The 25,100-nt window shown below is 40.3% G+C and overlaps 2 protein-coding genes across 7 annotated transcripts in view; one reads left to right on the top strand and one right to left on the bottom strand.

Moving 5' to 3' along the window:
* Window positions 1–3,714, top strand: part of LOC136293059 (uncharacterized) — a 32,463-nt gene extending 28,749 nt beyond the window's left edge. Inside the window, exon 12 of the mRNA XM_066189314.1 lies at window positions 3,639–3,714. The gene's annotated coding sequence lies outside the window, so the exon portion shown is untranslated. The remainder of the gene's footprint in view (window positions 1–3,638) is intronic.
* SLC39A10 (solute carrier family 39 member 10) overlaps window positions 798–25,100 on the bottom strand; it is a 76,088-nt gene continuing 51,785 nt past the window's right edge. For all 6 annotated transcript variants that reach the window (XM_066189609.1, XM_066189611.1, XM_066189608.1 and 3 more), the window contains 10 exons: window positions 21,268–22,338; window positions 20,070–20,271; window positions 15,877–16,046; window positions 14,704–14,922; window positions 13,244–13,364; window positions 11,584–11,952; window positions 9,677–9,757; window positions 7,229–7,419; window positions 3,853–4,021; window positions 798–2,967 (listed from right to left, as the gene is read on the bottom strand). In XM_066189609.1, coding sequence (XP_066045706.1) covers window positions 3,863–4,021; window positions 7,229–7,419; window positions 9,677–9,757; window positions 11,584–11,952; window positions 13,244–13,364; window positions 14,704–14,922; window positions 15,877–16,046; window positions 20,070–20,271; window positions 21,268–22,329 — 2,574 coding nt within the window. In that variant the 5' untranslated portion in view covers window positions 22,330–22,338 and the 3' untranslated portion in view covers window positions 798–2,967; window positions 3,853–3,862. The remainder of the gene's footprint in view (window positions 2,968–3,852; window positions 4,022–7,228; window positions 7,420–9,676; window positions 9,758–11,583; window positions 11,953–13,243; window positions 13,365–14,703; window positions 14,923–15,876; window positions 16,047–20,069; window positions 20,272–21,267; window positions 22,339–25,100) is intronic.

Genomic DNA, 25,100 nt, shown 5'->3' with positions numbered 1-25,100 from the left:
CTCTACTCTGTTGTGTTCTGTCTCCATTCTGGTGCAATTACTTTTCCACTTAAGAATATTTTAGAGCTTTTTTGGGTTTGTATTTTTTCTGTCTTCCTGAGGAAACATTTTGTGACTGTACAGTCAAGTTTATGTTATCTCCTACTCCCTCCAGCTTTCAACATTTTTCAGCTGCTTGGCCAGTTCTAGTCCAGTTTGTAAGCCAGGTAGAGTCTAGTGCTACCATGGTTCAAGAGAAGAAGACACATCTGCAGGCAACTGGATTTTGTTAGTTCTAAGCTAGTGACTTTTACTGCAGTAATAGAGGGAATTCTGCTGCTTTAGAGGAAGGCACTTGCAGCAATTCCTGCCACAGAATGTGAATCAAGGACAGTGAGTAGGATTTACAGCTGGCAAAACTGAGAAGTGCTCTGGGCAGCCCATGTTTCTGAAGGATGGGAGGGAGAATTTCCCAGGATGGGCAGCTTTCTCCAGAAGAGGCTATAGACCTTTTTCCTGAGCAACCCAGTGACTACAGGATCAGCCAGGAGATCACAGTAACTTTCCGTGGAATCCCCCAAATCCACTATTCTTGCTTTCAGTATTGCTCCTACCTGACTGATCTAGAAGTCTGTAACATCTGCTGGACAGAGCATTTATGTTAGTTTTTAACTGTTCAAGCAACCATGTTATTAAGCAAAGTATTTTGACACCTTCCTTTTCAGAATTTCTTTTAGGGGCTTGTAGTGACGTCTGCTGAACTCAAAGGAATACTGAAACACAAAAGTAATCAAACCTTAAAAAACTCAACAAAAGTATCTGCTCCTTGAATATTTTTTTTTATTTTCTGAAGGCTCCTTATGTATAAGGAATATACATAAAATGAACACAACACTGTTGACAATGAACAAAACAGCATTTGATAATTTCCAGCTTTATAAAATTTTTAAAAAATGATTTAGTTATAACAAAAAAAAAACACAACCCAATAGCTCAGCGAGTTATCTTATTGGACCATTATCACATTTTAAACCATAGACTCAGTTGTTAATGGGGAGAGGAAAGAAAAAAAAATAATAAAAATAATCACACTGCATCTAGCAACTACAACATTTTCTAAGCATAATCACAGCAGATTGAGTGCAATGTGATTTACATCAGAATTCATATGGGATGTCACACAGTGACAGCATTGTAATATACAAGTAACATTTACGCCCTCCAACAAATACAAGTTAAATGAGACTCTGGATTCAAGCAAAATGGAATGTTGAAGCCAAATAGAAATGTAGTGGAATTCAGATTGTCTGGAACGTGACTCAAAAGTGTACATTAGAATCATCTGGAATTCAATACTGGTGGAAACATAGAGAAGTCACAGCTGTTACACTGCTCTGTTACATTTGCAATAAATACTAGAAAATAAAAGTAAACAATCTATATTCCATGAAAAATACAGTACCTACCTTCAACGACCACGTTTTTCCCTTGTCTGAAGATGGTCTTGGAAGGAAGTTAACTATTTTCCTACAGAGGCAGTGTATTGAGCTATAACCACGTTCCAACTAATACAACAGTAAATACACTACTGGAAATACAGAAATCTTCATTTGAAAAGAATTAAGAGAAATAAACTTTAAAAAATGATTTGACAAAAACATCAATTCAGCTGCATAATGACCCCCTTGTATTTCAGAATTAACAGAAAAGAAAAAACTTAAGTCAGTCAGTTCAATACAAAAGAAACAGATTGTTTAAACTCAGATCTTCAGAAGGTATCCAGGAAGTTTTGTCTCATTGACCTAACACGGGCACTATGCAAAAATGTCATCCAGGAGTTTTACACTGCAGAAATTCAGCAGTCTGAAGCTAACAACTGTGTGTTTGCTAATTAGGGTTTTACAGTAAACACGTTTAAAGAGGAAAAGAGAAAACCTGAGTTCAGAACATCAAATGGCTGTGTGCCTGAACTCTGGGCTTTTGGCTTCTTCACTGAAGAAACTGCACCCTTCTTTGAAATGGACCCATAATACTGTCTCCTGATACTGCATTAGGAAGAAATACTGGCAACCAACTGATACCTTTAAAATACATGAGCTGCTCTCAGTAAAAGCTAAACTGACCAATGAAGCTTCCAACGTAAAGGGCCACAGGAAACACAGGAAGTTGAAATGGAATGCAGATACCCACTGGCTCTCTTTCAAGGCGTTAGGATTAGTGTTTTTAGCAGCTACACTGGCACCAAGCAGACCGGAACTTTAAAACTTACGGCACATAGTCAAAGTACAGCTTTTACCTGGCATACACAGAAGAGAGACAAACTGGATGTTTTTTAAAAAAAGCTACTACCATGCTTAGGACTGGTACTACGGAATCAACTTGCACTCCCCACAAACTCACAATTCTTTTTTTTTTTTTTTTTAAGGAGATGGGTACAAGAAGAACTAACTCATGTCTGGCAATAAATGCCTGTCAGCACAATCTGATCTAGGACAGCTGGTCCCAGCAAGTTAAGGCCCAAATTTTCAGTCTATTCTTATCTAAATGACACATACCATGGTTCTACCACATCTGCTTTTTAATAATCTAATTTAAATACCAAAATTGTAAAAAAATATCATAGAAATGAACTCCTTTATACTGGAAGTAGAAATCTTCTTACATATTCTTTACTGCCAGAAATGGCTGGTGTCACAATGTCTGATATCAAGGCATTGTAGGAACAGATTTGATGCGCCGTTACAGTATCGTAAATACCCTACCAGTACAACATACACAGAGCATAATTTAACCCTTGTGTCCAGCTTCAGGAACTAGCATCTTGCACCTTGGTTTTAATATGAAGAGAAGAAAACAGTCCAAAATAATCGTTTTAAAAAATGGAGAAATTCCTGCATGGATTCTCTTGTTAAAAGTGTTTGCACAAATTCACAGCCACAATTCTTCAGTAGTTTATGCTGCAAGTGGCACACAATACATGTTTAGCGTCTGTAAGAAAGAACCAGAAACAGCTCAAAAACTCCAGGGTTAGGGATTTCCCCAAGCTAGCACTAATTCTACTGCATTTTGCATTTTCCTACTAATATCAAGGAACAAACATCAAATAAATCTCATTTGGGGGAAAACATCATCAAACTGACCCTCGACAGAAGTCACACTTTGCAGAGTACATGGCAAAGGCCTACCTTCTTACACAGGAGCTTTGCAATGATGGAGTGCAGCTTAACACAGCTTGGAAGAATTTAAAGAGTGTTTAGGCTTGGGGTTTGTTTTTAAAAAGTTAAGCCAGCACAGTGATTTCCAGTCATGTCTTGATGTAAGACTGAATACTTCAAGTCATCACTATGCAGAAAAATCAGCACAGGATTATGATGTGTATACAGAGGGAGGCGCACACACACACGTGCATGTGTGCAAGTCTGTCTGTGTCTACAGAGATCCGTATGTAGTGTCTATAGAGACAGCTGTGCACTACTCGAGACTCAGGTGGCACTAAAAGTTTCCTTGGGTTTCAGCTGTAACATCTGGGTTCTGTCCAAGTGCATTAATGGAATGGTATTTTCCCAAATGAGAAGATCTTTCCCTGTACTTTTTCTTTCTTAAGCAAGCAGTGATCCCTATACAGCACCCTGACCTTGACCATTATTTCTCCGATTTAGGGTTTCCTAAACGTCGCTCACTCGAGTTTAGGACTTGTGTTGGGAGAGCTCATCTGACGGGGTTAGAGAAAAGCAGAAGCTACTCCAGGCAGGAAGGAATCTCCTGTCCCAGTGAAAGCAGTGCAAGCACCATGTGTCCTCTGAGCAGTGTGCACACAGCCACACAGTGCAGAATCAAAGCCAGACAGCAACAGATTGGAACCACAGTGATTACCAGCATCAGGTCAAAACTGGATGTCAAGCACAATTTTGTCTTCATAGAGGGCGATCACCAGCATGATGGCAAATCCAAGAAGCAGGCCTAGATTCTGAAGAATAAACTGCCCCACAGGACAGTAGCCGTGCTCTTCATTATCTCCATCTCCATGAAGCATTTCTGGAAGCTACAAGATAGAAAACAATTCAGGAAGTTATTTCACCTCTATTCCATTTATACAAGGACAAGTTTACAAGATGATATTGGCAAGGATAAACACTGCATGGTTCATATATAAAACCAATACACTAAGAGATAGCTTAAACTCTACCAAACAACTACATTCAATAAAAACACAATCGCTTCATGCATTTACAAAACAAACTAAAAATGCCTTTCCTTGAACTTTCACCAGATCATCCATGTAATTGAACATTAAGTTCCTCAAGACAGGGCACATAGTTCTGCTCTTTTAATTTTAAAAGAATTCAAGTCATGCTCAAATAAACATATGACTTTGATTAACTTAGCCATTCATTTGTCAGGTGTGACACTTACACATATTCACACACGCATCCCTTTTAAATATGGGAATGATAGCTACAAGCAAGTCAAGAGAAATTTTATGTGCAGATGTAAGAACTTATGAAAGTTCTGGATATTCTGAATATTGCTCACCTATGAGGAAAAGTCAGAATACTGACAAAATCAACTAATAGTTGTGCTCTTGGAAGTGTTAAAATAAAATTTTGCATTTTACAAAGCCATTCACATAGAACAGAAGTAAAATATTTACAATGAAATTAATTCAAGCAGGAGGTAAATGTTAAGATCTGGTTACTGAGAGATGCTTTCTGCCTGAATTAAGGTGCAAATGAGACCATACTCTAAAGTCAAGAGTCAGGATTTTATTTAACAGCAAATATGAGCCAGAGAGAGAAAGAAATAGGAAAGAGAGAGGAGAGAGAGAGAGAAAGAAAGCGAGAGAGAAAGGTGAAGCAGAAGATAGTCACCACCAATGGATCCAGCCTGTGTCCCCCTGGTCCTCTTCACCCTGGCTTCCCCAGGGTGGCTGTCCTGAGGTCACTCTAAACTTCTCACCATTTAGACATTTTGGCAGAAAAAGCCTCGATGCTCACTGGCTACGCAGTTCTCTAATTCTACTGGTTAAATGACTCCCTCACTTCCAGTGCTAATTAGTCCCAGCCCAGTCTCCCTCTCCCTGAATTGGTGCTTCCCATCTGGAATGCTGGGCTGTGGCCTCCCCCTGCTGGGCCCAGCCAGAGCTCATTTTCAGCAGAGCTGCTTTGCCTTGTGGATACATTCTTCTCCACAGCTTTGTTTACTTCTCCTTCCGCCTGAGATAATTAGACAATAGTCTCACCTGAACCTTATCTTACATCAGAACTATACTCCGTGGGGTGGGATTGCATGGTGACAGAGGCGCAGTTGCTTCTCTGCAGTTTGCTACAGTGGGCAAAGTCCTTTGGTGATTTAACTGTCTGAGGCACTTGAGATCTTTGAGTCTCTTACAGGAATTCCATCAAGACTCACTTAGTACAGAAAAGGATGGTACAGAAGAAAATGAAAACTATTGCTCTTCATTAGATCAGCTAGAGCAGTTTTGGTTATTCCAAGAAATTGAATACTGCCCAACAGGCAATGACATCAAAGCTGCTAAAACCCCAAATATATTACCCATCTTGTCTTGTATCACTGTATTTCTAAAAGATACATAAACCGGATAATTAATTTGACCCACTGTTATTTAAATTTAAAAATAATTAAAAAAACCCAACAACACCCCTCCCCCAATACCTCAAAAAACAAAACTCAAAAAGCCTCCCTAGCTGGTGTGAAAAATATTTAAATGGTAATCACATATACACTAGACCAGGCAGCTCCACAGCAAGCACTGCTCCATATTACAAAGTGCTCTTAAGTCATTAAGAATAAAGGGCTTCACGTTAACATTACTGCAATGGGCTTTTACACTCTGGATATTTACTCTGACAGCACGTCTAAAGATGACTTAACTTTTTGCTTTATTCGTTACTGATGTCCCCAGTTGCAGGGACCATATAAAGAATGGTCGTGTCAATTAAAAAACCCCACCCTTTAGAAGCTGAAAGCTTATGGCATCAGTACTAGAGCTAAAAGGAACAAAAACTGCAACAGATCAACTTGCTTCCCAGTGAGATGAAATTAATCAAATTGGACTATTCAATGTACCCATTCAAACCAAAACAGGAGTGTCAGGAAGGAGGATATTATAATTACTCTTGTAAGTTACCACCAAATGAAACTTCATGAAAGAACAAGGAAAACCTGGAGGATTTTGCAACGCTTGAGTTTAGGTTGTACTGGAGAGGAATATTCTTATCACTGAAACCCATGTAATTGGACAAACCAGGACAGTCAGATGCAAAAATACCAAAAGACTCATTCTCAATGGGCTGGTGTAAGAAATGGATAGAAAACAGCACCTCTGTGAACCTCTGCTCACAGCTAGGGAGGAACCAAAACCTATTCTTATATTCAGGTAAGGAGCTCTTTGAGGAGGAGGTTGATCATGCAATCTCTGTTCAGTTTCAAGTGTCTTTTGCAGAAGCTTTCCTGCTGCTGTTCAGTCAGACCATGGCACTTTGACTATTTGGTTACCACTACGATGGCTGAGGGAAGGAAGAAGGAATGAAGGAATGAAAGCACTGCCTTCCTTTATCCATGACATCTTCAGTCCAAGGGCAGGAAATAAGTTTCAGACACAGAGCTTACCAGGAAGTGATATTTCAGGCATTATAGGCTACTATAGAACACCTAAAATTGCAAGAAGGATCACTCTACCCAGACATTCTATTTAGCAGGCCCTGAAAAGTACTTACTCACCTATGAATAGATTAGAGTGACTTTATAACAACAGCATATTTACAAATTAAAGTCTCCATAAGAAAGTGGAGGGCATTACAAAGTACCCCAAAAGCGAAAAATGATCTCATCACCTTTGGGCTGGGAAAGACAAGAAGTGAGAAAACTGCCTTATTTAAATGAAGCTCTGAAACAGCTTAGAGGAGAGAAATTAGGACTGAATATGGGCTGGTAACGTGCACAGCAGTACTGCTGCCTAAAGGGTCTGATCTACAGTGCACACACACAAAGGACAATGCACCTGTGTGTTCTTGAAGCAGCAACATTTTTCCACCAGGTGATTTTTTTAAAAGCTACTCACCACAGCAGCTCTGGATTACCAGCTGCTCATAGTGAAAGTTTTCAGACTAAGCTTTCCAGAACTGAATATATGACAATGAAATCTGGGTGAAGAATAAACCCCAAGAGCAGAGCACAGTGCAGCCCCCAGAGCAGCGCCAGGTTCCCCCCAGACCCCAGGCAGGCGTACCATGTCGACCAGGGCCACGTAGAGGAACATGCCGGCGGTGACGGCGAAGATCCAGAGCGTGATGTTGTTGGCGTACTGGCCCACGGCCGTGCCGATGAGCATGCCGATGTAGGCCATCATGGCCGACAGCAGGTTGTACACGATGGCCTGCTTCACCGTCATGCCCGCCTTCAGCAGCACCGCAAAGTCACCTGCGGGGACAACGGCGTCAGCTGCCAGGGAAACACCTCACCAAAGGAGCTGCTGCTGCTGCTGCAGGGTGTTCATGCTTTTCACTAACGGGGCGGGGCTGCTGGGATACCTTCCCTGAGCTTTACTGCCACAACAGCCTCTAAACAGGGCGAGACAACGGAAAGATGCCAACAGCTCACGTCTGGCCAGCAGCAGCCAAAGATCTCTTTGTTACAGAGCATTTAGAAAGTTTTCTAGCCAATAGCTTATTGCTAAATCTTACACACAATTGTTCTAGCCAATCACTAAAAGTACACATACACCTGCTTCAAACAATGCTTGCTTGTATGCTTTCTATTAGCAATAAAAAATACTCCATTATTAAGCTTAAAACTTTCTACTATCTTGCTAAGCATATTTTTCTGCACTCTAAAGGTCTATCTTAGCCAAGCCTAAGAACTCAAACTATCCTGTCCTATCCTGGCTTAATGTATCATTGTATCTTTTCTTCTTTCAGGCTTTGCAGCTGCAGCTAGGTCTAAGTTCTCTGCTCTTTCTGTTTCTGAGGCCTGCTTTCACAGCTTCTAAAAGTCTTCTTACCGTTAGGATTTCCCACACTGCAAGGGTTCAGAGGGAGACTGAGCCACAGGACTACCTTGGAAGGACTGTACTTCTGCACAGCCATCCCTTGATTAAAACATGATTTAAAGGTGCCTGCTCATCATGCTGATTGTCAGAAAGGCAGCAGTGATTAATTGCGAAGGGTGAGTGAAGGAGTCTAGGTCTGCTCTTCCCACAGAGAATACACCTGTGTGCACACACTCATCTTTCTCAGTTCTTCATGGCGCATAAAACCAGAGGCTTAGTGTGGATCAATACCTGTGAAAATTCCTCTTAGCTATACGTATCTCATTATGCAAATCCAGGAAGAGGATAATGAGGCAGTTGTCCCCACAGAAGATGACGATGAATTTGAATTTAAACACTAGGGAGAGTTACATTCACAAAGAATGACTTCATAGCCACACTGTATCAGTTTTCTGGTTGAAGATATGCCAGGTGAATGTGTTTTATTCAGGACAGCTCTGCTAAATTAGGTGCTAAAAGTAGATAGGCTATAAAAATCTAGACTCAGTGTAGTAATCAGCTTTAATAGTTTTACTCCATTCAAACTGAATTCTTGTGATTGTGAGAAGTGTAAGATGACATGAGGATAATTAACTTAATATTCTTATGTCACACATGCCTGAAATTATTTGCCTAATCTAGAATCAAAAAATTAGAATCAAAACATATCAAAATTTCAAAAAATCAAAAAATAGGTATAAACTATTCACCCCTTATGCAAGTTTAATTTCATCATGCTATGCTGTCAGGTTCTAAGCACTGTAATACACATTGCAATCCCTTATATACTGCAGCAGCTTCACTGAACTAATGATTGTATAGCACAGGTGTCAAACCAAGAACATCTGCTCTATTATTTCCCACCTGTGCCCACGATTTACCTACAGCTCAGGAGCTGCTTATATAAAATGCTTCCCCTCATCACCTCTGAGGTTTTTGAAGTACTTGTTTTACCTCACTTTTGATCACAGCCAGCAGCTCTTCAAGTGAGCAAGCTGTGAGTACAGACATAGCTCAGTCTAGCAGAACTTCACATCAGTGGAAAACCAGAACATTCCTCCTCTCTCTGGCTGCTCTTTTTGAGCTCTCAGGGTGCAGTAAATTTTCATGCAATGTGAAAACAGCTTCATCATGGTTAGCTACCTCCAGAAGAAATGCTTCAGTTAGGGGGGAAGAATCAATGGCACTGGCAGCAGTGCCTAGAGGCTTTACCCTAAATGGCCACACCTGCTGAGCTTGGCCACAATTGGAACAAAGCCTCTTCTGAAGATCCCACATGGAATTTTACTTACACTAACCTGTGTTTACTAATGTGACTTTGTGTAAGACAATGCCCCATAAAGTAGTGTGAAACTCTGTAAAATGCAGAGCTCTGTAAAATGTATGCTCCTAAGAACCTTTTTAAACCACGCTCAAAAAGTTTCACAGAAGTGCTGTAACTAGACACTACCAATATAATCCTGTAGCAGTACCTACTCTGAAGCAACATTTCTGTCTCATCCTCTGAAGTTCTGGTCACCTCTGCAGCTTTTGCACTGCATTGTGCTTATCACAACAGTTTTTAGGTAAGTATCACTTATCACAGTATCACAACAGCTTTTAGATAAGGATTTTGTACAGATGGAGCACAGAGTTTCCACACTTAGTTACCTAATTCATGGGGAAGCTCGTGACAAAATACTGCTATGGATGTACTAATTCCCCCTGTCAGTCCAGCACTAAAAGCTGCTCCTAGAAAAAAAAAAAAAAAGAAAAAAATTAAAGTGATATTTCACTATTTTCAGGTCAGAAAATCAATTGACTTTGCAGAGCTGACACCATTCTGTTAGGATGCACACTAGTACTTTTCAGGATGTCTGTGTCTTGTCTGTACATTAATGGGAAATACTGGAAGCACCCTGGATGTGCATTACCACTGCACGCTTTATTACTTGTTTATCTGAAAGACAAACCCTGGAGAGGAGAACACAGCTAGCCAAAAACGAGATATAAAGGCAAGAAGCTAATAAATAGCACCACTTTTACACTTTCAGGAACTCTCAAGTACATGAGGGCAGTTAGGAATGCACATGAGCAAGAGTCCAGTTCTCTCCTTTCCAGCTTGGAAATCCAAACTAATATTTAAACCATAACCTCTCTAGCTCCTTTCTACATATTTTTAGAGTACATATCAGCAATATTAGTAAGCCAGACCTGGAAAATAATAAGGATAAAAACACTGCCATAAACATCTTTCAGTACTTTTGCGTAAGATAACTGAATTCAATCAACTTTAAGTTCATACCTTAAATAATTCTGAGATGAGAAAACTGGTATTAAATTTCTGTACTGTAGCAGAGAAAAGCACAAAAAGAGCCTGCAGTGAGCAGTCAAAACAGGCAGCATAAAGCAGAAAGAGAAAACACAATCTGAAGACAGAGGGGAATTTAACTTTCCTCTGGATTCCTCATAGCTTATTAAAAAGATGAGAATGCTTTTCTAAAATCTACATTTTACCAGAGATTCAGCTGTTTGGACTTGACTCAGGAATATTTGGAAATGGAGTTGCAACACTGTGGAGTTCTTAACAGAAGGTGTGGCAACTGTTTTTGACCTTAGAAGCCACTGTCTAAATGTCTTACCTGTTTAATGTGAAAATGAAGCAACAAGTTAATTTTTAAGGAGTTTAGTTTCTTTACAAGTTGTCAGAAGAAACTGGAGGAACTGCAGTAGATTCCACTGTTAACCAGAGCCCCTGACAAATGCTTATCCCCCATCCTTCAAAATGGGGGCGTCCCTTCTGCCATTAGTTCAGAACCCTGCATGCTCTTACTCTTAAGCAGCTACCTTAGTAAAAAATCAAAAGCGTGTACTTCAGTCCTCTCACCATCATACTGACTTGGATATCCAAATTAATACACTTTATGATTCAAATTGCATTCAGAGCACTGGGTGACTCCCAGTTGATTTAATAAAATCTAATAAAATCTGTTTGGTACTTCAATTTCTTCTGCGCTTGGCTAGAAATAAATCTATACTGACCATGAGCCAAAATAATATTTTGCTCAAACAAAAATTAAATTATCCTAAGTAACACCTTAAAAATATTATTCCTGTAACCTGACTCACAGTGTATTTTTATTTGCAAGTACTGCATAATTCTATATATTAACAAGAACAGAAATAGTATTACTATTATTGTTAGTAAATATCATTCTCAATAAGACTGAAAAGCATTTATTTATAATTCTAAGGCAACTGAGACCCAAACAAGAAACGTGGGTTACTGTGCTCCATAAATCCCCAAGGTTTGTGTGCACCAGCCTCTCCTTGGCAGAGATGGTGACTGTCACCGCTACTGATACAATAATTTTAGTGGAAGTAGCACAGAATATTAACAAAAGGGAAACTATTACAGTTGGCAGCCTTTTAATTTCTGCTCTGCAGGAGACTGAACAATGGCAGTAACCACAGGTGCTAACTGGAAGCCTTACCTGTGATCACTGATAAGTCAAATATTAGCAGAGTTACTAAAGGTAAGGAGAAACTGTTGAGAAATACTCAGTGCTTTTGCTTACCGATTGCTAAGCCATCACTAAAGTTGTGAATGCCATCTCCCATAATTACCATCCAAGCAATATTAGCTATCCCAGTATCTTTCAGGTCTTTTCCAGAATGACAGTGGCCATGGGAATGATGGGAATGTTTGTGATGCCAGTGGTGACTGTGTTTTCTAGCTATCATTTTATCTTCGCCATGGCTGTCATACTCGGAATCGTGCAGCTCGTGCTCTTGGGCGGCGTGGGAGACGTCGTTGTGAGAGTGGTGCAGGTTGTTGTCCTCTTCTACAGACAGGAAGTTTTTGGCAGGGGGCTCCAGCTGCCCATCCAAGTCCGTCAGTTCAGTTTCATTCAGTCGATCTTCAGACAAAACCGAGTCGTCTGCTCCTGCATCGAACCATTTGGGAGAGACACTGAGTCAATTTTATTTCACCAGCAACCACTGCACCCCTGAGCTAAGGCTTTACTGCTCTGCGAAAGCAAAACAAGGATTTTAACACATCCCAGTCAGGTAACTGTTGTCAGCATTCAACCCAAAAACAAAGACTGTCACTGAGACATTTTTTGACAAATTTGCAATACGTACACTATAAAGAAGTCTCCACTACAAGGCAGCAGCACTGCATCCACAGCACTCAAAGGCAGTTTTAGCCCAGCCTACACTCGTGCCTGTCATTTTGCTACTGACAAAGTTTATGGTTCAACGCTGGCAAAGGAGAGTTGCCAGGATGATGACAATGTCTTAGAGCCGTAGATGGGATCTCAATGGCTCAGGAAACCCTACCTGGCTCTGCCTGCACATGCCCATACAGGTCACAGCTCAGCTCCACTGTCATGCAGACATTTCAAATGTATGTTCCAACCCCTGCACTGCTGAAAGACTTCCCATGTTCTGTGTCAGTGCCCCAAATCCCATTTGATATTGTCTGAGTGGAGAAGGCTGCAGTCCTAACTCTCCCTTCTACAAACCAATCAAATTAAATAAACCTAATTTGCAATGAACAAATACAAATTTGTATAGGTTCTTCATCAACAAATTAATTCTGCAGCCATGCAGGCAACAGGATTGGAAGGTTATGACGCAAAGCCTTTGCCCTTCTCTCCCCCTGTGAGAAGAGGGATAGAGCATTTCTTCTGCGTACACACAGCGTGCGCATTCACAGGCTGCCATGAAGGAACAGTGTGCAGAAGTTGTTTTGGATACCTAAGGAATATTCAGGATACTTGGCTGTATTTATGGAAAGAAACAGATTTTCTTTATCTGTAACTGGTCAGATGCTGGAATCTTCAAAGTGGAACAGATATTCCTATTCATTGTGTGGGTGTTCATTTTTGATCTAATTTTTGCCTGGGTTGAGCTACTCACACACAAAACACACACTGAAAACAAACCCTGAAAACAAACAAACAAACAAAGACCCACAGCCACCCAAAACATGACTGCTTCAGAAGTCTGAGAAACATCTCTATGGCATATTAGGAAATGTTCAGTGCTCTCAGATCTAAGGAAAAGAAAATAAAGAAAGATTTAATAGGGAAAAGCCTATTAAGTCTTATTAACAATGATTTGCATAATAGCAGCAAAACTGTACAAGAGGTTACATGCTACACACCGTGCCCCAGTAACCTGCTCCCGCTTTGGATCTCCCAGAGAGAATTCGGACAGTTAACTGCCTACCTGCAAGGGGTTTCAGCTGGAGCCAGTCAGCATCTGGTCTGTTGTTTAATTTGTGATCAGAAAGTTTCCTTCCAATTGGTGATTCTTCAGTCTGGGGTTTTTTGCACCATTTCTGCTTACTCTGCAACAGGAAACAGGTAACGTCCGGTTTGTAAAAGGAGATTGATGGAAACAACAGGAACCGAAATGCTGTCCAAAAATCTCTTCTAAATAGACCAACTACTCTCTCTTATGTATGACACAAATATGTTACTTCAGAATATTGATCTTTATAAGGCTCAGCAACAATCCCTATCCCAGCAGGAGTTCTTAGCCACTTACCACAGAATCTCACTTCCAAACACACACACACACAGAGATTTATTTCACTTTAGTAAGAGGGGATATTCTGACAAGGACTGCTCTCACAGTCCAGAAATACCTCCATGTGGCTATTAGATTTGTTCAGGAAGGCACACATGCAGCAAGAACAGCTCCTCTAATTTGTTCAACTTTGTTTTTTTATTTTCCTATAACTTTCTTGTATTTCCCTTTAAGAAAGCAGCAAGCTTTTCTCTACCTGCAGCCCATACAGCAGACCCCAAGGATTTGCCAAAGCAGCCTAGGGGATTTATTATTTAATTAATCTCAAAGATGATATGCCCAATATAACAGTTTTCATCCTTTTATCAGAAGATCTAAGAAATGCCTCCTCCAACACAGAAAATCTTTTCCTGCCTGTCCAGCTCAGACAACAAGTCTGATAGGAAAACAGAGAAGCTGAAAAGTTTTCACAGTCATTTTGGGAGAAGCAAGTTGGAGTTTCCCCCCAAAAACATTTCTCCTCAAATCTGAATGACAAAGGCAAAGGCTAAAACTGAATTTCCATGCACACTCACACTCCCCAGAGTACTTGCTCTCCCTTTATACCCCTATCATAAATACAGAATGCCCCCAGCACTAAAAAGCCAGTATTTTTTTCAGAAAAAAGTTAAAATTTGACTGGCAATTTATAGAAAGCTGGAGGTCTGAAAATTTTAGCATTTTTCTGATGTGGAAAACCTGGATACTTCTGTTACACTGGCACTGTTAGGTAAGAGTGAACTGCTAAATTGCTTGTCAATTGTCTGACGATTGCTGGCTCTATAACCAGATCTTTCTTACGTAATGCTTTCTCCTGTTTTTTTAAAAAAAAAAAACCCAGGGAGCTTTAGAGGAAGAGTTGCAAACTCTTTTACTTAGATCTGCCTCCAAATGTAACGGCCAGAAAGCTGCGGCTTCCTCCATCATATTTCTACATCCTTTTCCCAAGTTACCTTGTTGAGAAAAGCGATTTCTTTAGGAAAGGGATCCCTCACATGACATCAGGCAGAACACAGAGGAGCAGCAGCACTTGTTCACAGAATAAACACAACCCCTCAGCACTCACAAGGTAGCTTTAGGTAACGCTTTTTTCAACAGCAAACTACTTCAGTACCTACCTTTTGTTTATTGTAATGTTTGTACATCCTTATACAGTGCTCAATGATGAAGAGCACATAAATGCCTCCGAGTGCCAGGAGCCCTTTGAGCACGGGGTCGTTCTCCTGCAGGAAGCCCTCGGCGTGCGCGGCGTGCGCGTGGCCGTGCCGGTGGGAGCGCCTGTGCTCGTGCACGTGCCCCTGCCCGTGGTGGTGGCTGTGGTTGTGGCCTCCGTGGGACTGCAGGGAGAGACAACAGGGACACCCTGGGGCAACCAGGACACTGCAATGGCACAGGGCTGGGAAAAAAAGCATGAACCTCCACCGTTTCTTGGCTCTGCCTCACACTAACATGTTGTGCCACGTAAGTTTTTCAACAGACTGTTCATTAGCCTCATCAGTAAAAAAAATTCCTCTGGGAATTGTTTTTTTTTTTGAGGGGGTAGATAATGTAGCTTCAGCTTTTCTCTCATGATGCTGAAGATGAGACTAACACTCAGAAATATCACAAGGAATTACCATTCTTACACTCCCATTAGCGACCAAGCCTTATGACTTTTTTAACTATTACAGTCAATTACAGCTTGAATTCTTATCTGAAATATGAACTTAAAACAACCCTAAAACCATAACCAAAAATGTGCATCAGAATTATACAAAGAAAACACATAAATATTAGTCATTGTGCTAAACAACTGAGGTAGCAAAATTTTAGAAAATATTTCCCCTTTTAAGAATTACAGCACACCATCAAGAATTAAAAGCTGCTTACCTTCCCTGGGCAATTGCTTGATTCTGTACATTAGAGGTTACTTTCTCCCTCAAACCTAGTAACCAGGCAGGTTAATCCCCAGGAAATGCTTTTAGGTAGTACTGATACACAACTATCAGTAAACAAGAGACAACAATACTGCCAATTTTAAAATACTCTTGTTGGGCTCATGAGTTTTTACAATAGCGTGACATCAGTTCAACAATGAGTACTCAGCTACTTTTCCCCACCTTTTTTTTCAGAGAAACACATTTCCTTCCTTTCCGTCAGCAGAAAGTCTCCAGCACTGCTGGTGTCCCTCACAGTCAAGTCAATCTACAGGTGCATCACCGAACATTTCTTTTTTGATACTATCAAACAACTCCTCGAAAATTCTAGACTCATTTGCAATCACGAGTAAAACGTAAGGAGACCATACTTACATGTGGCAAGAGATGGAGCAGTGCATCTCCACTCATTGTTCCTACAGCCAGAGCTACCAAGAAAGTTAGAAGAAATTTGAAGCACCATTGGTTAATGATGGGAACCAAGATCACACCTAGCAAGGAAAGCAGGCTAATGACGGTGATAGAGATGATACCACAAAACCAGGCTGTGGGAAGAAATGAACATAGAAAGGTTATCAGAACAACACCTGGAAAACTTTTAAGGCTGATTAATGACTTTCAACTATTTTTTAAGAAGGTGACTTTTCTTTAACCTAAGTTATGTGACTGTTCATTCAAAAGGTGTTGGAAAATATAAAGGCAGTACTGAAGTCCACAGCAAAACAAAAAATACGCAGGCTTATTCACAGCACAGTATAATACAGTGAAACATCTGAAGACAATTAGCTAAAAAGACCCCAACAATTCTTCCTGATTCATAGTTCCAGGCTTAGCTTTGTAGCCCTTAATGAAACAAGAAGCAAAAGGTTTCATACTGGAACAAAACCATCGCTGCTACTTAACTCACTAGGGCTCTACAAGCACTAATGCGTATGTAACAATTGTTTTTAGTAAGGTTCTGATGCAAAGTTTTCCTGGATTCTGTATTTCTCCCCATTTGGAGTCACATGTTTAGTCTGGCACTATTTGTTTCACCTGGTGCTTAGAAACATACACTGATTCATGAGACGACTCAATCTTTGGCAAAGGAACTCTAAAATCGAATGCTACAATAAGAGCTTGAAAAGCTGAAAGCAACTTGCTACCACCAAATAGCAGCATTTATTTTTTCTGAGAATCTTACTGTTTCCATTAGAAGTGATAATGGGATGTGGTACACCCAACATATTCCTGTTAATGAGAGAAGATTTGAAAATTTCTACATGACATTGAAAAGAAGGAAATTACAGAAGAAACAGATCCTATAAGCAGACAGACATGGCTCTTTCAGTCAGCATCTCACTCTAATAAAATATTTTAAGTTTTAGCACAAAGGCTTTGATTTTCTTCCACATGTTTTTCCTACATCCACTTTTAATCAAAAATGTCTACTACAATTGTAAGTTACAATTCCTGACTCAGAATCACTAACACTTCCACATTTCAGAGCACAATCTGACTTTCCCTGCATCTGTGAGGATCCACAAGTAGGGAAAAACATCTTGGAAAATGGGGCACGGTATGGGTGAGAGGAGAAGAAAAGAGGAACAAATATGTTGAAGCTGTTCAGTGTCAACATCAGGGGCAAACACCCCAAGAATTCTGTCTGTACCAAACCCACTATGGAGCAGATTTATACAGCTCTGCCAACAGAAGTGCGGCCGCTGCAGGCTTTGGTCTGGTTCAACACCAAAGCTCACAAGATCTGCTGCCTTAAATTTTATTTTGGGATATTTATTCTTACTAAGTCTGTGGCTGTCATTCCATAACACTGCACAAAAGGAAAGAATCCAACTGAAATGCAAGGGGTACAAGACCACATCCCCTGGGAGAAAATGACTGGAAAAAGCTTTATACAGTATGAGGTGTGCACGGACAGACATGAGCACCGAGACCAGAGAAAAAGAGAAACTGGTGATGAGGCAAAGTCTGCAGTCAGATGAGGAAGTGAAAAACTGAGGCTGGAGAACAGGAAAACAAAAGTAGGTCTGAAGTTGAGGCAGGACCCCGACGACCAAAATCCTGCCACCACAGCCTTAACTAATCCCCAGAGCCCTTTAGCCACGTACCCTGGACTGACAGGCTCTGCTGAAAACCCAGCATACATGGAGCTGCCCCTCAATGCTCAATCAAGCATGCACGCACATGCAGCCCCGATAAAAATGACACAGCCATTGGGCAGGACACTGCCCCCAAGCTGGACACACTCCAGTGTTGAGTGCCAGGTTAGACGATTTTTCTCCTTACATGGAGAAAAATGGAAAGGCTTAAGGTTCACCTATCACTGCAGGTTTGGCAGATAAACCTCTGAGGGGTTGGAATACTCCTATGGGTGATACAGGACCTAAACACGGCATCATGATTAAGATAATCATGATGAGACTAGAATATGGAATCTGTGCCCCTCTCGGATTGAGCTCAGAGCACTGGCATCTGCACAGGCAGAATTACAACTTGTATCTGATCTGAGTCACTCCTATCAACAGCTCTGAGTGATCTCCATCTTTAAACAAAACTCTCCCTGTTTACTTCTGAGCCTTCTACTGGCTTCATTCACAGCAGGGTGTGCCCTTCCTTTTCAGTTATTTAGGGCCCCCACCGGTGACAGCGGCCCCACTTCCAGCAGGTACACTGTGAAAGATCAGTTCTATGGATAAGCCCTTGAAAATCTCCATTACAAGATGTCACAGAACTATCTGTAAATTACAGGAAGAAAACCCAACATGGCTTCATAAGCTTTTGGACGTCAGTTAATTAAATTATTTTGCTTTAGAAAACCACAGTAGCAGAGGTAATGGAAACCTCACAGGTCGGTATCAATGAACAGAAGCAACACTGACCTCTTAAGACTGTTTGAAAGCTTTAACTAAAACCAAAGTAAACCACAGAAAGCTCATGTTTAAAAGTGACTGCATTCTCCTAACTTTGGTGAGTACTTCTATCTAAAAATGTTTCTTCTAGCTCAGGTGGGCACATGCTTTCATTTCAGTACAGTCCTACAACCTAAATTAACCTATAGGTTAAGTTACTCTGTAACTGACATTTGCCCTACACGTCCCACAATCCTCGTATTCCCATTAGGATCTGATATTTTTTGATTCACTTCCTTACATAGGAAGGAACAATTATTATTACATCAACTGAAATCTTGCTGTAATTAATACAAGAGAATACAGGAAATTGTTATGAAGAATGATTTATTATTATCCAGTCAAGCTGACCTGCAGGTTACTGTTTGAGAGCCAAATCTGTGAGTTAGAATCCAAATTTTCACAACTAACCGGCAAAGGTGTTATTTATACCCAAGGTATCAGATGCCATAAAACATGTTAAACATTCACAATAAGCTTCACTAATTTTGCAAATTAAGTCTCTTAAAATGGTAAAGGTCTTCAAGCTGAGTTATTAATGAACTCCCTTTCTCATTACAGAGAAATAAAATGCAATCTTTTAAAAAGAAGCACTCATCTGTAGGAGCTTCCTAATTAAACTGGTTCAAAGCATGTGCAACATGACAGTTTTGTATAGGGTTTTAACATTTTAATTGGCAGAAAATGCTAAGAGCTGCTCTAGCAATGCTCTTGGTAATAAGGCAGGGGTCAGCTCTCACTACACTGAGACCACACCACAAAGCAGTTTGCTGTTGTACAAAACACCCACTGAATCTGCTTTACAGCAATCTCTGAACAGCTAACAAGACAGCAGATGTGTCACTAGAGGAGATTTATCTAGAAGAAGTTAATTATTTTAATGTCTCTGCAATTGTTAAGAAAGATTACCAGCAATGCATTCTTCCTAACAGTTATTCACATCTATGAGAATGCAGTTATTTCAAGCTTTATTTCTAATGATGCTAATATGCACCTATGCACTAATCAATATTCACATTGCCAATACTTCTGTTTTCGAAACACAGACATTACATCCAAGATTTTTTAGATTTTTAATATTTTAATGCAACTAAACATCAACAATTCCATTATAATTTATGAAAGGTAGCAGTGGCAAACATTTATTTGAAAAGTACATTCAGTTATGAAATCACAAGAATGGATTCTACTCTTAAAGTACCTGCTTTGGCAGTAGTAAAAATGCTAACTTAGAACTATGGTGATAAGAAGTCTACTCAGTTTTACTCAAGGTACACACACAAAAAAATTAAAACTGGCAACAGAGGATTTTGATGGAACACTTCTCATGTACTTAGTGAGAAATAGTCAGAAAAGGGAAGTGTCAGAAATGGCAATTTAAATGTTCTTGTACTTGCTAATGTCTATTTTTTAAGATCACCAAAATTTTGCAGGTCCATTCCACAGACCTGTTTCACTGCTAAAATATAAAATTAGTAAGACCTAAAATCCTGTTTTCCAGTGAATGAACTGTGATAGAATTGTTGTTCTCTATTCCTGAATTAATAGGTCCAGGTCAAATCTATTAAGAAATTTAGTGCCAAAGTAACAATGCAACTTTCCAACTTTGAGATAAACATATGGACCACCTCAGTCCCACTAAGAATAAAAGACACCTACCTGATGCACCTGTTTTATCTTTATTCTCAACTGATGCATTTTTACTTCTTGCAAGATCTTCCAGCTCATCATAATGTACAATACAAAGCCTTCTCTCAATCTGGTAGAGCAGAGCAGGACACATGTATACGAAGAGCTCAGGAGATATCAGAGCGCTGGCTTCCAGACCATAGTACCGTAGCAGCTGTGTAGCATTTAAGCACTGCAAACAAATTGTACAAACAAATTAAATATAAAAGCATCTATTTTCACTTTTGGAAAACGCAGGATATTATTTGAGAACACAAAGAAAGCAGAAACTGATGTCCAGATGTTCCACCAGTGCTAAAACATGTCTTAAACTGATCTAAGTGGTTTATGAAAGAAGCCGTTAAAATGCCTGCACTGCAAACACAAGTCTCCCAACGCCTACCTAACTTCTCATAAATGTCAGTGAAAAGCAGTTTCCATATTCTTTACACACTACAAGCAAAGAAGAAAGAGCAACAGGTGAAGAGTGGAAAAATATAAATCCAAAATAGGTTTTACAACACTTCTGTTTACCTACTGACCATTTGTATTTTGAGTTTCACTTTTTAATATAGTTTGGAACATTGAACTTGGCACTCTCACCATCCTTCCAGCTTAAAATTATGACTTTACAAGGTCCTGCATCTGTAGTTGACTGTAAGGGGAAGGGACTTTTGGTGTTGGCAGAAATAATGGCTGCTGAAGGACAAAACAGAAGAGCTTCCACTGAGCACAGTGCTACTGAAGCTACACATGCAATTGCTTCCTCATCTCTTATGACAAAGCTATCAGAAATGTGCTGAAAAAATGCAGGTATTTTAGGAAAAGAGTGTCTGTGCAGTTTTCAAGACTCAATGATCTCAGATTCAGAAAGAAGTCCAAAAAAGGTGTGTGTGGTGGCAGTATTCTGGAATATTACCAAGGGGAAAACCCCGCCTGTAAGCAGGGTATCTCAGAAAGCTTTACGGACCAACTTCATACAGATAAACAGGCATGACAAGAGGTCTCTGAGAAGAGATGGGTGATGGGCACAGAAATGACCACTCAAAGTAAGCTCAGAACTGTGCCAGTCACCTCCAGTACTGTCACTCTGCTTACCTGTATTACATCACGGTCCCAAATGTGCCTCTGTCAATTATTATGTGACAGCACTGAAAGTCAACTGACCAGCCCTCCCTTTCGTACCCACCTCTTCATGTCTGTGCTCGTCTTCGCTGTGATCCTTGTGGGCACGTGCAGCAGGAGGAGCGTGTTTCCTGACGCTGATCTGCTTGTGGGAGGCCTCTCTCTTGCTGGTGTGGCGGTGCCCGGCGGCCGAGCCCACGCTGCCATCCTGGTGCCCGTGGCTGGCGGAGCGGTCGCCGCTGTGCTCGTGGTGGTGCACGTGCAGGTGAGAGCCATCGTGGACGTGGTCGTGTTTGTGAACGCGGTTGTGCTCGTACTGATCACCGGGATCGTGCTCTGGGGCGTAATCCCACGTAGTGTCTCCTGACGTCTCGCTGATCTTCTTCTGCTTCTTCTTCTGTTTCCGCTGTTTCCGTTCCGGCTGCTCCTGCGTGGTGTTGGTCTCTGTGGAGGGCTCGTGGCTCTGCTCCCCGTGGTCGCCGTGGCTGACGGAGTCGTTGCGCGAGTGCCGCGTGCCATTGTGCTCGTGCCGGTGCGGGCGCCCGTGGTGGTGGTGGTGACGGCGGCTTTGGTTGTGAACGTGTTTGCCGTCCTCCTTCACCGAGGGCACCGCTGCGTCTCTCTCGGTGTCACATCTGTGATTTCTCTTTGCAGACACACCAACGGTGGTCTGGTTTTCTGAATCTGTGTGACTGTGAGCATGGTTATGAGGATGAAAATGCTTTCCCTCCTGTACTTCCAAAGCGTACAAGTGAGAAACATGATCGTGGCCAATATCATCATGATTTATCATCACTACTTTTACCTCTCCCAAACCAAGGCTTATTAACAATTTTTCCAGGCCAAAAAAAGATAATCTTCCATTTTCACCGTAGCGATCAAAAATCTTTTCAATGTAGTATTTCTGTTCATTTTCTGCTTCCAACGTTGAAAATTTACTGGGCATAGATTCTGTTCCTCCATTCTGGAAGTATGATTCATTTGAGATCTGATAGTCATTATGGTCGTGTACACGATCCTTTTTGGGACCACTGTTATGTCCATCTCCGTGACAATGATTGCACTGATGAAAAATAAATGTCAGCAAACAAATGATGCAAAATTTTGTGTGCATGTGTACCTTCATCTCTGTTTCCTACAAAAAACACAAAGGGACGCACTTAGCTGTAAAAGCAATCTCAATGTCAATTTATATGGCGTATCAGTTTGGTACTTATGCCAACTGAATCACTTACAAAACTTTTTAGATATCGGCAATAAAAGAATAGCAATTGCAGTACTTTTACTGCAGAAATCGCATTAATGTACTTTTCTTATCAACAGTAAGACAGACTCTGTGTATTTTAGAGATGCGGTTTTACAAACCATACTTACCGGAGGTGATGATAAGAAAAAGATTAACAACATTTACAGTCAGTCATGTCAGAATATTTTTGTGTGTATTTTCAGAGGCATCTATACTTATGATAACCTATAATATTGAAAATCTTGATAAAACACAAGCTACAAAAGAATAAAAATTGTTTTAAAACAACAATGCTGTACTTTCCTGTTCACGGGAGTGACAGGCAGGTAATACAGCTAAAAACCCACACACCATTTGTTCTCTTTTGGGCTGCTAAAGTGCCTCCACTAAACACACACTGCACAATTCCCTATTTTGAAATTGTCCATTACCAACGTAAAAATAAGCTGTCATTAACCAAATTCAATGTATTGCTTAAATGTTTGTATTTTTAGTACTTTTCACTTACATTGGTTTACTGACTTCAAAGATCTACATGGACATCCATTTAAAAGTAGGGTTAAGTGAAAAACACCTGCTTATGCAACTCAAAAAATACTGTTAATGCTGACAACTGTCGAGCTGAAAGCTGATTAGTGCTGATTTTTAGAAATTACATCTTTAGACAATGCGGTTTTCAATTCAGCATTACATGTAAAAAACTTACAATACAACACCAGGTTATGAAGGAGACACTGCAAAAGCTTATCTTGTGTTCAGAATTGCAAACAATTTACCATTTTACACTGCCACAAATGCAAGGATGTAAGGGGACAAGAAAGAGGCCAGCTGTGCTTTAAGCTCTTAACACTGATCAGCAGTTTTAGTTCCTGATGTGCACCTTGACTCAAGCTACCGCTAGCCCGACATTCCCAGACATGAGTGACCTGCTCAGCACATCCTCAAGTGCCACTGACTCTCACATGAGACAGGAGAAATTTGGTTGTCCTTCCCAAGCCCCCACAGCTGCTCACTAAAATGTGCTTTGTGAAACCAGCAGGAAAGTGCTCTGCAGCAAACCAGAAACATTTGAAGTCCATCTTACTTTCCCAAAATACCAGCTTGCTCTTTTGTGCTTAAACACTTGTAACCACATTACTGCGCGCACACACACACAATCTGTTGGAAGCTCCTATACTTGTAACAGGTTGCCAGAGAAAAGGAAGGAGCTGCCTTCTAAGGACTTTATATGGCAAACAAATGTGTAAACAGAAGACTGGGGAAAAACCTTTCTCCTGTTAACCTTTACAAATCCAAAACATGAAAATTCACTTTTCACTGGAGCTTCAAAAACTTACAGAATTTTTTAAAAAAGCAAAACTCTTTTGCAATGCTCTCCCATTTAAAAATATAAGGTCAGAAGAATATCTGTCAAATATTCTGCATCATATGAGGCATCTGCATCAAATGAGGCATCTGCATCAAAATTGATTCCATGGACATCAGACAGGTCAATGGCTACTCACTGTACAACAGCGGTTTATTTTTATAAACAACTATTCAATCATCAGTCTGGAATGACCGTAGTTTGTCTCCAATTCAATCCCCTGCACTTCAGTTATTGATTTCAGGCCTGTGATCAACTTTTTCAAGTAGTTCAGTATGATAAGTTGATCCCCAAAATTTACTGAAATATTATTTTCATATATATATATATATATATATATATATATATATAGTAATACTAGTTTTGTAGGTAAGACACCTTTTCTCCTCCTTTGCCACATAATGGTAATATGATCAGAACAAACAAAGTTAAATTATTCTTATTTAAACAAGCATGATCCCAGACTAAAATATCTCTACCAGGAAATTCATGACTAAAGCATGCTCATAATCCTTTTCACAACCTCATGATCTTTTCCATGTGACTGTCTCATACAATACTACTAATACATTACTTGGAAACTTTAATCATGCATCCCTAATTGTGGTGTTTAGCTTTGAATGGTTCCTTTCCTCCATGGCCTAGTGGTTAAAATAGTTTGCAAGCTATGACTGTGCTTCACTGCTGAAAAACAAGAGCTGAGCTGTATCCAATCAGTTTCAAAATCAATTACTTGTCTGTTCTCAGTTAAAACAGTAATAACCCCAGCACACTATTTTTGATCTTCTATTGTATAATATTCTGTATCTTCCACTGGAAATCTTGCTACAGAAAAGATACTTAAAAACAAATGTACCCACAATAAAAAGTTTCCAAAAGAACAACCAAAAGAATGAATTCTTTCCTTTTAAACAAGCTTCATTAGTCTCTAGGCAACTGTAAATAGCTGTCATGTTTAACCTGTCAGGCAGTACTTGTATGTGTTTAATACTGGAAAGCTGAATTCCAAGTTCTATACACTTCAGTGGCACAAAACTTTATATAGCAGATCTCATTATAAGAACATTAAGACACTCAAATTCCCTCAAGAGAATATGCAAGGGCAGCCTGAGGACAAGGGTACACCAAAGTTGAAAATGATTCTTTCTATTCTGTCAGCCTTTGCCTAATTCCGTTCTTTGATACCCTGCTGCCTCCCCAGCTCCCCTCCACAGCTCCTGAGGAGCGGGAACGCAAGCCCGGGCAGACAGGAGGGAAAACAGCTCCAAGCCGTGGGTCGGTAAGA

Source organism: Chamaea fasciata, unplaced genomic scaffold (assembly GCF_029207755.1).
Source record: "Chamaea fasciata isolate MVZ Bird 193981 ecotype frontalis unplaced genomic scaffold, bChaFas1.0.hap1 SCAF_8, whole genome shotgun sequence".
NCBI classification, from domain to species: Eukaryota; Metazoa; Chordata; class Aves; order Passeriformes; family Sylviidae; genus Chamaea; species Chamaea fasciata.
Note: the sequence above shows the minus strand (reverse complement) of the source record. Positions and strands in the feature narration are given on the sequence as shown.